We start from the raw sequence: 14,019 nt of genomic DNA, 5'->3' as shown, positions 1-14,019 counted from the left end.
GTTAATATTTGTTGGGGGCTTCCTATATCTTTGGGGTCATTTCTCTGAGGCAAGTGAGGTCTTACTTTCTCTATAGGGGTAGCAAGTTTCTCAGGCTGCGTCGAGACGTCCAGGAATTTAGGCACGTTCACCGGCTACCTTCAGTGTGTTTGGTTAGGATCAGGTTTGCGGTCAGTCCAGTTACCACCTCCCTAGAGCTCGTTCTATGTTCAGTTACTTAGCTAGTTCATTCTGTGATCCTCAGCCACTAAGGATCATAACAGAGCTCCCCCTAGTGGTGGCTGCAGACAGGATCTTATCATGTATCTCTGTATACAGGGAGCTCCCCCTAGTGGTGGCTGCAGACAGGATCTTATCATGTATCTCTGTATGCAGGGAGCTCCCCCTAGTGGTGACTGCAGATAGGATCTTATCATGTATCTCTGTATACAGGGAGCTCCCCCTAGTGGTGGCTGCAGACAGGATCTTATCATGTATCTCTGTATACAGGGAGCTCCCCCTAGTGGTGGCTGCAGACAGGATCTTATCATGTATCTGTATACAGGGAGCTCCCCCTAGTGGTGTCTGCAGACAGGATCTTATCATGTATCTGTATACAGGGAGCTCCCCCTAGTGGTGGCTGCAGACAGGATCTTATGTATATCTGTAAACAGGGAGCTCCCCCTAGTGGTGGCTGCAGACAGGATCTTATCATGTATCTCTGTATACAGGGAGCTCCCCCTAGTGGTGGCTGCAGACAGAGTATTATGTTTCTCTGTATACAGGGAGCTCCCCCTAGTGGTGGCTGCAGACAGGATCTCATCATGTATCTCTGTATACAGGGAGCTCCCCCTAGTGGTGGCTGCAGACAGGATCTCATCATGTATCTCTGTATACAGGGAGCTCCCCCTAGTGGTGGCTGCAGACAGGATCTCATCATGTATCTCTGTATACAGGGAGCTCCCCCTAGTGTTGGCTGCAGACAGGATCTTATCATGTATCTCTGTATACAGGGAGCTCCCCCTAGTGGAGGCTGCAGACAGGATCTCATCATGTATCTCTGTATACAGGGAGCTCCCCCTAGTGGTGACTGCAGACAGGATCTTATCATGTATCTCTGTATACAGGGAGCTCCCCCTAGTGGTGGCTGCAGACAGGATCTTATCATGTATCTCTGTATACAGGGAGCTCCCCCTAGTGGAGGCTGCAGACAGGATCTTATCATGTATCTCTGTATACAGGGAGCTCCCCCTAGTGGTGACTGCAGACAGGATCTTATCATGTATCTCTGTATACAGGGGGCTCCCCCTAGTGGTGGCTGCAGACAGGATCTTATGTATCTCTGTATACAGGGAGCTCCCCCAGTGGTGACTGCAGACAGGATATTATCATGTATCTCTGTATACAGGGAGCTCCCCCTAGTGGTGGCTGCAGACAGGATCTTATCATGTATCTCTGTATACAGGGAGCTCCCCCTAGTGGTGACTGCAGACAGGATCTTATCATGTATCTCTGTATACAGGGAGCTCCCCCTAGTGGTGACTGCAGACAGGATCTTATCATGTATCTCTGTATACAGGGAGCTCCCCCTAGTGGTGGCTGCAGACAGGAGCTTATCACGTATCTCTGTATACAGGGAGCTCCCCCTAGTGGTGACTGCAGACAGAGTATTATGTATCTCTGTATACAGGGAGCTCCCCCTAGTGGTGGCTGTAATCAAACAGAATTTTACGGCTTTGTGAAGAGGGGATTTCTAGCTCTATATTATAAAGATTTGATAATCCTGCAATGAGATGATTTTCTGCGCAGACCTTCTGAAAAGTAAAGCGGTTCGATGTGGTATGGAGACTGGTGCACTCATGCATCTAATGTACATGCTCAGTTGCAGATTTGGAGGAATCTGCAGAACATCTTAACGCCTCGGTGATGACAATCCAAACACTGGACGTTCGCCATGTCTTCTGATACAATTAGCATTTGTATGATATCATTCTGCTCCATCCAGCGCCAGAATCGTAGCACAAGAAATCCCACCCAGACAAAGACGAGAAGAAGGTTTCCGAGCACTGAATTTGCTCGTCATGCTGAAATTGGTAATTATGCCACATAATTGAGCTATTGTGACTCCGCATGGGTTCAGATTGTTAAACTGAGCTCCATTGTGTCTCCACACACAGCTGCAGTGTCCCCGAGATAATGTCACCGCGTTGCTGTCATCTCACATCTAAGGACATGTTTGTGGATAAACAAGACGACAAATAGGGTGGTAAGAAGATTGGGATGAAAAGGCCGCGGTAATCCGGAGCTTCTCGCGCCTCTACCAGGCCCGATCCCTGCAGTACCGCTTACAGGAGCGGACATATCACCGGTCAGCATGTGCAGTCGCACAGGGGCCCAACACAAGAGGGGGCCCCTTCTCCCTCCTAAGCAGGGGCAATTATGTATTATTATTTATTAGGGCCCATATCTTGTCTTTGCTCAGGGGCCTCTTCTGTCCGTGTCCGCCCCGTCTATACCCCAATCCATGGATTCCAATACCCGTCCCCCTAAGTGTCAGGTCATATCTGGCCTCAGAGACCATGCAAAACGTCGGGGACTTTTCATCTTGCAATTCCGAAACTATTTTTATTACATTTTTTTTGTTCGATATTGAATGAATAAAGCCAAAGAGCCGTTATTTTTGCAGGATACAATCACACGATCACAATGGTCCCTCCAATAAATCTCTTTGTTGTGTGCTTCTCTTTGCCTTTGGAGGCATTTTCTTACTTAATTGCATGTATTTTGGGACAAAAATAAATTTTCAATACTTTTTTTTATTTTTGTACACCTTTTGTCTTACAGCTTTTTTTCCCCCACACATTGCTGGTTATGTAATAAGATGCCCCAAAATGTTTGATTTATCTTTTCTCGCAGGATAATTATTTGTAACGTCTTTTTCTGAGCTCTTTTCAGCTGATTCATAACCACCTTAGAGTTCAACTCAACTTTGACGTGATCTGAAGGCACAAATCAGCTGCAAGAAGCTTAGTAAAAGAGATACTATCTATTTATAAGCAGGAGCTCACTGATTCATTTTTAGTTAACTCATTCTGAGGTCAGAAATATGCAGGGAAGCAAAAAGCCTGTAAAGCCAAACAGTGCATATTTTTTATTAAACTCAAATGCAAAATTTATTTTTAACCCATAATATGTGCAAGAAAAAATAAACCTCCCAAAAGGTGGACAACATGTCATACCAATAATAGTCAGTAGGTGTCAGTGTTTCTTCAGTCCAAGAACAGCGACCTCTACTGGCAAAAGCCTGTACTACACCGTCATTTATCTAAAACATCGCTCACATGGCCTCATCAGAATCGAGGATCCTCAGAAATCTAGAACACAAGACGATGCCATACTGCATTCAGTGACCAACTAATCAGGACACCGCACAGAACTGAACAGGAGAGAATTATCACTGCACCTGCCACTTTTTTTCTATGTAATTTCCCACTGTATTTTAATGCAGTGACACAAAGCTTTTCTTTTCTACTGGTTTATTCTGCATCAAATTCAAGGGATTCATGCATTCAATAGTAAAACAATTCTGCATGTGATTGATACAGATCGGCCCGGGGTGTGTGAATGCAGTGCAGACGATTCCCATGTATCACATTCTGTGCAGAAATCAGCAAAGAGACGAACAGAAACTAATTCCAGTCAAAGTGACTTCTGCAACAAATCTGCCGCATGTGAATCCACACTGAAAAAGCATCTCTGACACTGACAACCAGACCAGAAAACACATTTACTCATCTCACCCATCATCCTCTACATTGTGCCCACTCTGCTGCCCTGAATTCTGGCCCATATACAGCGTGGGAGAAAGACAAGGACTGAATTCACTGATGTGAAAGTCTCCCACTAAGGAGAAAAATATTCCCTAGAAAACAAATGGCCGCACATAAGTCACTGTGTACATACATTACATTACTGATCCTGAGTTACATCCTGTATTATACTCCAGAGCTGCACTCACTATTCTGCTGGTGCCGTCACTGTGTACATACATTACATTACTGATCCTGAGTTACATCCTGTATTATACTCCAGAGCTGCACTCACTATTCTGCTGGTGCAGTCACTGTGTACATACATTACATTACTGATCCTGAGTTACATCCTGTATTATACCCCAGAGCTGCACTCACTATTCTGCTGGTGCAGTCACTGTGTACATGCATTACATTACTGATCCTGAGTTACATCCTGTATTATACTCCAGAGCTGCACTCCCTATTCTGCTGGTGCAGTCACTGTGTACATACATTACATTACTGATCCTGAGTTACATCCTGTATTATACCCCAGAGCTGCACTCACTATTCTGCTGGTGCAGTCACTGTGTACATACATTACATTACTGATCATGAGTTAGATCCTGTATTATACCCCAGAGCTGCACTCACTATTCTGCTGGTGCAGTCGCTGTGTACATACATTACATTACTGATCCTGAGTTACATCCTGTATTATACCCCAGAGCTGCACTCACTATTCTGCTGGTGCAGTCACTGTGTACATACATTACATTACTGATCCTGAGTTACATCCTGTATTATACTCCAGAGCTGCACTCACTATTCTGCTGGTGCAGTCACTGTGTACATACATTACATTACTGATCCTGAGTTACATCCTGTATTATACCCCAGAGCTGCACTCACTATTCTGCTGGTGCAGTCACTGTGTACATACATTACATTACTGATCCTGAGTTACATCCTGTATTATACCCCAGAGCTGCACTCACTATTCTGCTGGTGCAGTTACTGTGTACATACATTACTGATCCTGAGTTACATCCTGTATTATACTCCAGAGCTGCACTCACTATTCTGCTGGTGCAGTTACTGTGTACATACATTACTGATCCTGAGTTACATCCTGTATTATACTCCAGAGCTGCACTCACTATTCTGCTGGTGCAGTCACTGTGTACAACACTGCTGCAGACTCCTGTAGATAGACTTTCAAGTTTCCTCTTTGTGTTGTTATTTATACAATCTAGACTCTTCCGATGCTGAATGTCACCTGCTGCCATCAGAGGCTTTGGCGCGGTCTGTCCCCCATGCTTTACACTTACGCTCTACATCTTCAGATATATCATGTACTTAGCACAATGAGGCTGCTGCTCGGGACGCACAGATTTCATTACTAAAAGGAAACAGTTGTCAAACTAAAACTGAAACACCAGTGAAAAAAGACAAATGGTCGTGAAAGAATATAACGGAGGAAAGAGGCCGATATAAAGAAGAGCGACGTCTGTGACAGGACAGCCCCAATTATAATCAAACTAGATGGTGGCCCGATTCTAACGCATCGGGTATTCTAGAATATGCATGTCCACGTAGTATATTGCCCAGCGACGTAGTATATAGCCCAGCCACGTAGTATATTGCCCAGTGACGTAGTATATTGCACAGCCACGTAGTATATTGCCCAGTGACGTAGTATATTGCACAGCCACGTAGTATACAGCACAGAGCCACGTAGTATATTGCCCAGCCACGTAGTATATTGCCCAGCCACGTACTATATTGCCCAGCCACGTACTATATTGCCCAGCCACGTACTATATTGCCCAGCCACGTGCTATATTGCCCAGTGACGTAGTATATTGCACAGCGACGTAGTATATTCCCCAGCCATGTAGTATATTGGCCAGTGACGTAATATATTGCCCAGTGACGTAGTATATTGCCCAGTGACGTAGTATACAGCACAGAGCCACGAACTATATGGCACAGCGACGTAGTATATTGCACAGCGACGTAGTATATTGCCCAGCCATGTAGTATATTGCCCAGTGACGTAGTATACAGCACAGAGCCACGTACTATATGGCACAGCGACGTAGTATATTGCACAGCGACGTAGTATATTGCACAGCGACGTAGTATATTGCCCAGCCATGTAGTATATTGGCCAGTGACGTAATATATTGCCCAGTGACGTAGTATACAGCACAGAGCCACGTACTATATGGCACAGCGACGTAGTATATTGCACAGCGACGTAGTATATTGCCCAGCCATGTAGTATATTGCCCAGTGATGTAGTATACAGCACAGAGCCACGTACTATATGGCACAGCGACGTAGTATATTGCACAGCGACGTAGTATATTGCACAGCGACGTAGTATATTGCCCAGCCACGTAGTATATTGGCCAGTGACGTAATATATTGCCCAGTGACGTAGTATACAGCACAGAGCCACGTAGTATATTGCACAGCAATGTAGTATAGAGCACAGAGCCACGTAGTATATTGGCTAGCCACGTAGTATATTGCCCAGCTACGTAGTAGATTGCCCAGCTACGTATGTCACAGGTTAAAAAATAAAAAATAAACATACTCACCTACTCACCTTCCGATCCGAGGGCCCATTGCAGTTCTAACATACTCACCATACTTGTAGTTCTGTCGCTTGTGCGCGGTACAGGCGGCAGCTTCCGGGCCCAGGGTGTGATGACGTCGCGGTTACATGACCGTGACGTCATGGCAGGTCCTTCTGCCATACGATCCTTGCTACCGGAACTTGCCGCTTGCACAGAGCGGTTACCGGAGGGTGGCGAGGAGCGGGAAAGGCGGCGGAAGGTGAGTATATAATTATTTTTTATTTTTGTCTATTATTTTTAACATTAGATCCTTTTACTATTGACTCTGCATAGGCAGCCTCAATAGTAAAAACTTGGTCACAAAGGGTTAATAGTGGCGGTAACGGAGTGAGTTACCAGCGGCATAACGCGGTCCGTTACCGCTGGCATTAACCCTGTGTGAGCCGTGACTGGGGGGAGTATGGAGCGGCCGCCCGGCACTGACTGCAGGGGAGTAGGGAGGGACTAATCGGACTGTGCCAGTCGCTCATTGGTTGCGGCAGCCATGACAGGCAGCTGGCGAGACCAATCAGCGAATGAATAACCGTTACGGAAGTTGAGGACAGACAGATGGAAGTACCCCTTAGACAATTATATATATAGATGACTCTGCTGTCCCAGCCCCAATAAAAATGAGATGGATCTGCTGCCCCAGCCCCAATGATAATGAGATGACTCTGCTGTCCCAGCCCCAATGATAATCAGATGACTCAGCTGACCCAGGCCCCATAATAATGAGATGGATCTGCTGACCCAGCCCCAATGATAATGAAATGACTCTGCTGTCCCAGCCCCAATGATAATGAGATGACTCTGCTGTCCCAGCCCCAATGATAATCAGATGACTCAGCTGACCCAGGCCCCATAATAATGAGATGGATCTGCTGACCCAGCCCCAATGATAATGAAATGACTCTGCTGTCCCAGCCCCAATGATAATGAGATGACTCTGCTGTCCCACCCCCAATGATAATCAGATGACTGCTGTCCCAGCCCCAATGATAATGAGATGACTCTAGTGTCCCAACTTCAATGATAATGAGATGACTCTGCTGTCCCAGCCCCAATGATAATGAGATGACTCAGCTGACCCAGGCCCAATAATAATGAGATGACTCTGCTGTCCCAGCCCCAATGACAATGAAATGACTCTGCTGCCCCAGCCCCAATGATAATGAGATGACTCTGCTGACCCAGCCCCAATGATAATAAAATGACTCTGCTGTCCCAGCCCCAATGATAATGAGATGACTCTGCTGTCCCAGCCCCAATGATAATGAGATGTCTCTGCTGACCCGGGCCCAATAATAATGAGATGACTCTGCAGTCCCAGCCCCAATGATAAGATGACTCTGCTGACCCTGGCCCAATAATGAGATGACTCTGCTGACCCAGGCCCAATAATAATGAGATGACTCTGCAGTCCCAGCCCCCAATGATAATGAGATGACTCTGCTGACAGCGGCCCAATAATAATGAGATGACTCTGCTGTCCCAGCCCCAATGATAATGAGATGACTCTGCTAACCCTGGCCCAATAATAATGAGATGACTCTGATGTCCCAGCCCCAATGATAATGAGATGACTCTGCTGACCCAGGCCTAATAATAATGAGATGGCTCTACTGACCCAGCCCCAATAATAATGAGATGACTCTACTGACCTAGCCCTAATTATTATTATTATTATTTATTATTATAGCGCCATTTATTCCATGGCGCTTTACATGTGAGGAGGGGTATAAATAATAAAAACAGGTACAATAATCTTGAACAATACAAGTCACAACTGGTACAGGAGGAGAGAGGACAATGCCCGCGAGGGCTCACAATCTACCTAATGTTAATGAGATGATACTGCTGATCCTGGCCCAATGATAATGAGATGACTCTGCTGACCCACCCCAATGATAAGGAGATGACTCTGCTGACCCACCCCAATGATAAGATGACTCTGCTGACCCACCCCAATAAGGAGATGTCTCTGCTGTCCCTGCCCTAGTGATGAGATGACTCTGCTAACCCTTCCTCAATGATAATTAGATGACTCTGCTAACCCTGTCCCAACGATACATGACCCTTCTCTGCAATGATAGTGAGATTACTCTCCTGACTCTGTCCTCTATTGATGAGACGACTCTGCTGACCCTACCCTCTGCTGATAATGAGATGACTAACCAGATAGTCCACACAGCAAAGCTAAAAAATGAGCTGCCGATTGTCTGTGCTACATTTTTCAGATTTTTTTATATCTATAGTCACAAAATTAAAAAAAGACATTTACATAAAATTGTAAAACAATACTTTTACTAAAAACTTTAATAAAATAACACTTGATTTTTTGATGATATAAGCCCTATAGGATATATCTATGTGGCTGGTGAAGTCATTGCTTGCAGCAACATTGATGTTGGCCAATATTTCTGCAATGATTTCAGCATACAGTGACTTGCAAAAGTATTCACAACACTCCCCACCCCCTTGGCATTATTTGTGTTTTGCTACCTCACAACCTGGAATTTCACTGGTTTTTTTTGTTTTTTTTTGAGGTTTTGCCTCAGTTCAAGTAAAGATCATGCCGACAGCTGGGAACATTTTTTTTTGTTTCTATTGTGAAGCAAACAACAAATAGGACAAAATAACTGAAAGTTTCAGTGTGCATAACTATTCATCCCCCTAAAGTCAGTACTTTGTAGAGCCTCATTTTGTGGCAATTACAGCTGCAAGTTACTTTGGGTAAGTCTCTATGAGCTTTCCACGTGTTGCCACTGGGATTTTTGCCCAGTCCTCAGGGCAAAACTTCTCCAGCTCCTTCACGTTAGATGTTATCTTTGGTGAAAAACAATCTTCACGTCTGACCACTGATTCTCCATTGGATTAACATCTGAGTTGTGACTTGGCCACTGTAAAACATGTATGCTGCCACCACCATGTTTCACTGTGGGTATGGTGTCCTTGGGGTGATGATCTGTGTTGGTTTGGTGCCAGACATTGCGTTTACCTTGAAGGGCAAAAAGTTCCATATTGGTCTCATCTGGCCACAGCACCTTCCTCCATACATTTGAGGAGTATCTTACATGTCTTTTGGCAAACTGAAAACCAGCCTAACAGTTTTTGTGTGTAAGTAAAGGCTTCTTTCTGCCCACTCTTCCATAAAGGCCACCTCTATGGAATGTACGGCTTATTATGGTCGTATGGACAGACACTCCAGTCTCTGCCTGGAAACTGCAGCTCCTTCAGGGTTACGTTTGGTCTCTGTGCTGCCTCTCTGATTAATGCAATCCTTGCCCGGGCTGACAGTTCTGCTGGGCGTCCTCTCTTGGCAGGTTTGTGGTGGTACCATGTTCTTTCCATTTGATGATAATGGATTTGATGGTGCTCAGAGATTGAGAGATTGTTTATAACCCAACTCTGACTTGTTCTTCTCAACAACTTTGTCCCTGACTTGTTGGAGATCTCCTTGGTCTTCATGGTGTTGTTTGGAGATCTCCTTGGTCTTCATGGTGTTGTTTGGAGATCTCCTTGGTCTTCATGGTGTTGTTTGGAGATCTCCTTGGTCTACATGGTGTTGTTCGGAGATCTCTTTGGTATTCTTGGTGTTGTTTGGAGATCTCCTTGGTCTTTCTGGTGTTGTTGGGAGATCTCTTTGGTATTCATGGTGTTGTTTGGAGATCTCCTTGTTCTTCATGGTGTTGTTCGGAGATCTCTTTGGTATCCATGGTGTTGTTTGGAGATCTCCTTGGTCTTTGTGGTGTTGTTAGGTTAGTGATGCCTCTTGTTAATGGTGCTGCAGCCTCTGTGGCCTTTCAGAAAAGGTAAAGTTTATAAACCGACAGACGTATGACACTTAGATTGAAAGGAATTGCTTGCACCATAAATTTTTAGGGGCTTCATAGAAAAAGGGATGAATACAAAATGCACATGGCAAATTTTAGTTATTTCAACCCATAATTTGAATTATGTCTATATTTTTCTCACTTCAATGACATTCAGATCAGCGGACTGTGAGGGTCATTGTAAAACCTTCAGCTTGTGCCTTTTGAGGTCGCCTATTGTGCATTGTGACATGTGTTTAGGATCATTATCCATTTGTAGAAGCCATCCTCTTCCTTCTTTTCATCTTCAGCTTTTTTACAGATGGTGTTATATTTGTATCAAGAATTTCTAGAACTTTCATTGAATCCATTCTTCCCGCTACCCATGAAATGTTCCCGTGCCATTGGCTGCAACACAACCTCTATGTATGATTGATTCTCCTCCATGCTTAATGGTCGGCGAGATGTTCTTTACCTTAAATTCTGTGCCCTTTTTTCTCCACACATACCTTTGATCATTGTGGCCAAAGAGATCTATTATATCCTTATTGGTCCACAGGACTTGTTTCCAAAATACATCAGGCTTGTTTAGATGTTCTTTTGCATACTTCAGATGATGATTTTTATGGTGAGGACACAGGAGAGGTTTTCTTCTGATGACTCTTCCATGAAGGCCATATCTGTGCAGGTGTCTCTGAACAGTAGAAAAGTATACCACATCTCCAGAGGCTGTTAAATCTTTCTGAAGGTCTTTTGCAGTGAAGCAGGGATTCTGATTTGCCTCTCTAAGAATCCTACGAGCAGCTCTCACTGAAATTTTGCTTGGTCTTCTAGATTTTATCTTGACCTCCACTGTTCCTGGTAATGGCCATTTCTTAATTATATTTTGAACTGAGAAAAAGGCAACTTTGAAACGCTTTGCTATCTTCTTATAGCCTTCTTCTGCTTTGTGGCCTCCACCATTTTCAGAGTGCTAGGCAGCTGCTTAGAAGAACCGATGGCTGCAGTGTTTTTTGGCACAAGGTTAGAGGAGGCTCAGATTTTATAAAGCTGAGATATTTGCATCACCCGGCCTTTTCTAACAATGATAGTGAACAAGTCATAACCCCAACAAGCTAATTAAGGTCTGAAACCTTGGTCAAATTTACCTGAGCACACAAATCTCCAAGGGTGTCCAAACTTTTGCATCAACCCATTTTCCTTTTCGTAATTAGTAAAATGTAAAAAATGAGATATATACAGTATGTCCCTCTTTTTTTTACTTCTTCATTGTATTTCTTGTAGCTGCAACGGCGATAATTGCTTTCGTTATCTTTCATTTTCATTGTTACATGTTTTGTGCAAATTTCTGAAGCTTTATATTGAATATTCCTCTTTGCTATATGAATGAGCACAAAACATTTGAGAGCGAAATTCACTGTATTGCTGATACTTGTAGTCCCACATCACAGCTTTGTGTTTCTACCTTGCATAATGAACATGATGATGCCACACTTCAGCCCCTCCAATAACCGCGTCCCTGTGACTTTTCCACACGTCTACAGCTCTTCCTGCGAGTGCTAGCTCTTCAGTCCAGTATGGCAGTGGAAACCTATCTGAAATACTCTGCGCCCAAGGATAGCTTCCTATAAGTCCGTCACGTGACCTCAGATCGCCCCGCGGCACCTGACAATGGGATCCTTCTTGGAATAATAGTAGTATCCTTCATGGAATGCTATGGAGCAGGCAGGCCGGTGCCAGGTCCTGCCAGCGGCGGCGGTGACAGCAGACAGGCTCTTTGTTGTGGTGCTGGGAACTTTCACATTTCAGTCTGGCGCTGGCATCACAATGTATTGTCCTCATCAATGAGCAATGCACCGACAGCAATGGGGGGAACCCAGCAAGTGGGGCGCCCAGGAGAGTACAGGGATGGCACTGGCACACAGGAGATGTGGGCATAGGCCCAGCTATAGTGCGAACCCCCCACCCTCATCCAATCTATACACTGGATGCAAAGAACATCCCCCCATCAGGACCCCCGAAGCCAAGCAGCACAATGCACCAGAGGCAATGAATAGCAGCAGCTTCCTCACTGCAGATACAACTGGATACAATGTATGAAAGGACAGACCCCCAGAGCCAGGCTGAGCCCACCCAGCACAGAGAGCACTTACCAAATGGAGAGGTGTGGGCGCCCCCCCTCCTGCCCATCGTCCCCAGGCTGGAGATGGTCTCCGCACAGTCAGGGGTCTCCTCTGCTCTCACACATGTGAGGGTCTCTGCCTGACACCAACAGTCTATGAGCAGCAAGAAAGGAGCTGATGGGGCTGGAAATGGGAGGGATGAGGAGGATGGAGGGGAGGAGAGACAGCACAGAGGACAGCAGTGTGTGCAGCCTGGGGTGTGTGCGGAGGACAGCAGTGTGTGCAGCCTGGGGTGTGTGCGGAGGACAGCAGTGTGTGCAGCCTGGGGTGTGTGCAGAGGACAGCAGTGTGTGCAGCCTGGGGTGTGTGCAGAGGACAGCAGTGTGTGCAGCCTGGGGTGTGTGCAGAGGACAGCAGTGTGTGCAGCCTGGGGTGTGTGCGGAGGACAGCAGTGTGTGCAGCCTGGGGTGTGTGCAGAGGACAGCAGTGTGTGCAGCCTGGGGTGTGTGCAGAGGACAGCAGTGTGTGCAGCCTGGGGTGTGTGCAGAGGACAGCAGTGTGTGCAGCCTGGGGTGTGTGCGGAGGACAGCAGTGTGTGTAGAATAGTTTGTGCACTTTTAAAGGAAATATTGTTTTCTGATGCTTCTAATGGGGCATTCTGTGTCTTGCACTGCTTAGCTTATGTCCATTCATTCTCTGTGTGACACTGGTAATGGGGCATTGTCTGTCTGGCACTGGTAACTGGCATTCTCTGACGTATTCTTGTAATGGGTATTCTCTGGCTCACACTGGTAACGGGATTCTCTACTGGCACTAGTAATGGGGCACTCTTCATAGCACTGGTATTGGGGCACTCTTCATAGCACTGGTATTGGGGCACTCGTCATAGCACTGGTATTGGGGCACTCGTCATAGCACTGGTATTGGGGCACTCGTCATAGCACTGGTATTGGGGCACTCGTCATAGCACTGGTATTGGGGCACTCGTCATAGCACTGGTATTGGGGCACTCGTCATAGCACTGGTATTGGGGCACTCGTCATAGCACTGGTATTGGGGCTCTCTTCATAGCACTGGTATTGGGGCACTCTTCCTAGCACTGGTAATGTGGCACTCTTCATAGCACTGGTATTAGGGCACTCTTCATAGCACTGGTAATGGGGCACTCGTCATAGCACTGGTAATGGGGCACTCTTCATAGCACTGGTATTGGGGCACTCTTCATAGCACTGGTATTGGGGCAGTCTTCATAGCACTGGTATTGGGGCAGTCTTCATAGCACTGGTATTGGGGCACTCGTCATAGCACTGGTATTGGGGCACTCATCATAGCACTGGTATTGGGGCACTCGTCATAGCACTGGTATTGGGGCACTCTTCATAGCACTGGTATTGGGGCACTCTCCATAGCACTGGTATTGGGGCACTCTTCATAGCACTGGTATTGGGGCACTCTTCATAGCACTGGTATGGGGCACTCTTCATAGCACTGGTATTGGGGCACTCTTCATAGCACTGGTATTGGGGCACTCTTCATAGCACTGGTATTGGGGCACTCGTCATAGCACTGGTATTGGGGCACTCGTCATAGCACTGGTATTGGGGCACTCTTCATAGCACTGGTATGGGGCACTCTTCATAGCACTGGTATTGGGGCACTCTTCATAGCACTGGTATTGGGG

General features: G+C 45.9%; 1 protein-coding gene across 2 annotated transcripts in view; it reads right to left on the bottom strand.

The window, feature by feature from the left end:
- SLC44A5 (solute carrier family 44 member 5) overlaps positions 1-12,514 on the bottom strand; it is a 117,416-nt gene extending 104,902 nt beyond the window's left edge. For both annotated transcript variants that reach the window (XM_077277570.1, XM_077277567.1), the window contains exon 1: positions 12,369-12,514. In XM_077277570.1, coding sequence (XP_077133685.1) covers positions 12,369-12,405 — 37 coding nt within the window. In that variant the 5' untranslated portion in view covers positions 12,406-12,514. The remainder of the gene's footprint in view (positions 1-12,368) is intronic.
- Between the last annotated feature and the right edge of the window lie 1,505 nt (positions 12,515-14,019).

The sequence above is a fragment of the Ranitomeya variabilis genome, chromosome 8 (assembly GCF_051348905.1).
Source record: "Ranitomeya variabilis isolate aRanVar5 chromosome 8, aRanVar5.hap1, whole genome shotgun sequence".
In the NCBI taxonomy this organism is placed as follows: Eukaryota; Metazoa; Chordata; class Amphibia; order Anura; family Dendrobatidae; genus Ranitomeya; species Ranitomeya variabilis.
Note: the sequence above shows the minus strand (reverse complement) of the source record. Positions and strands in the feature narration are given on the sequence as shown.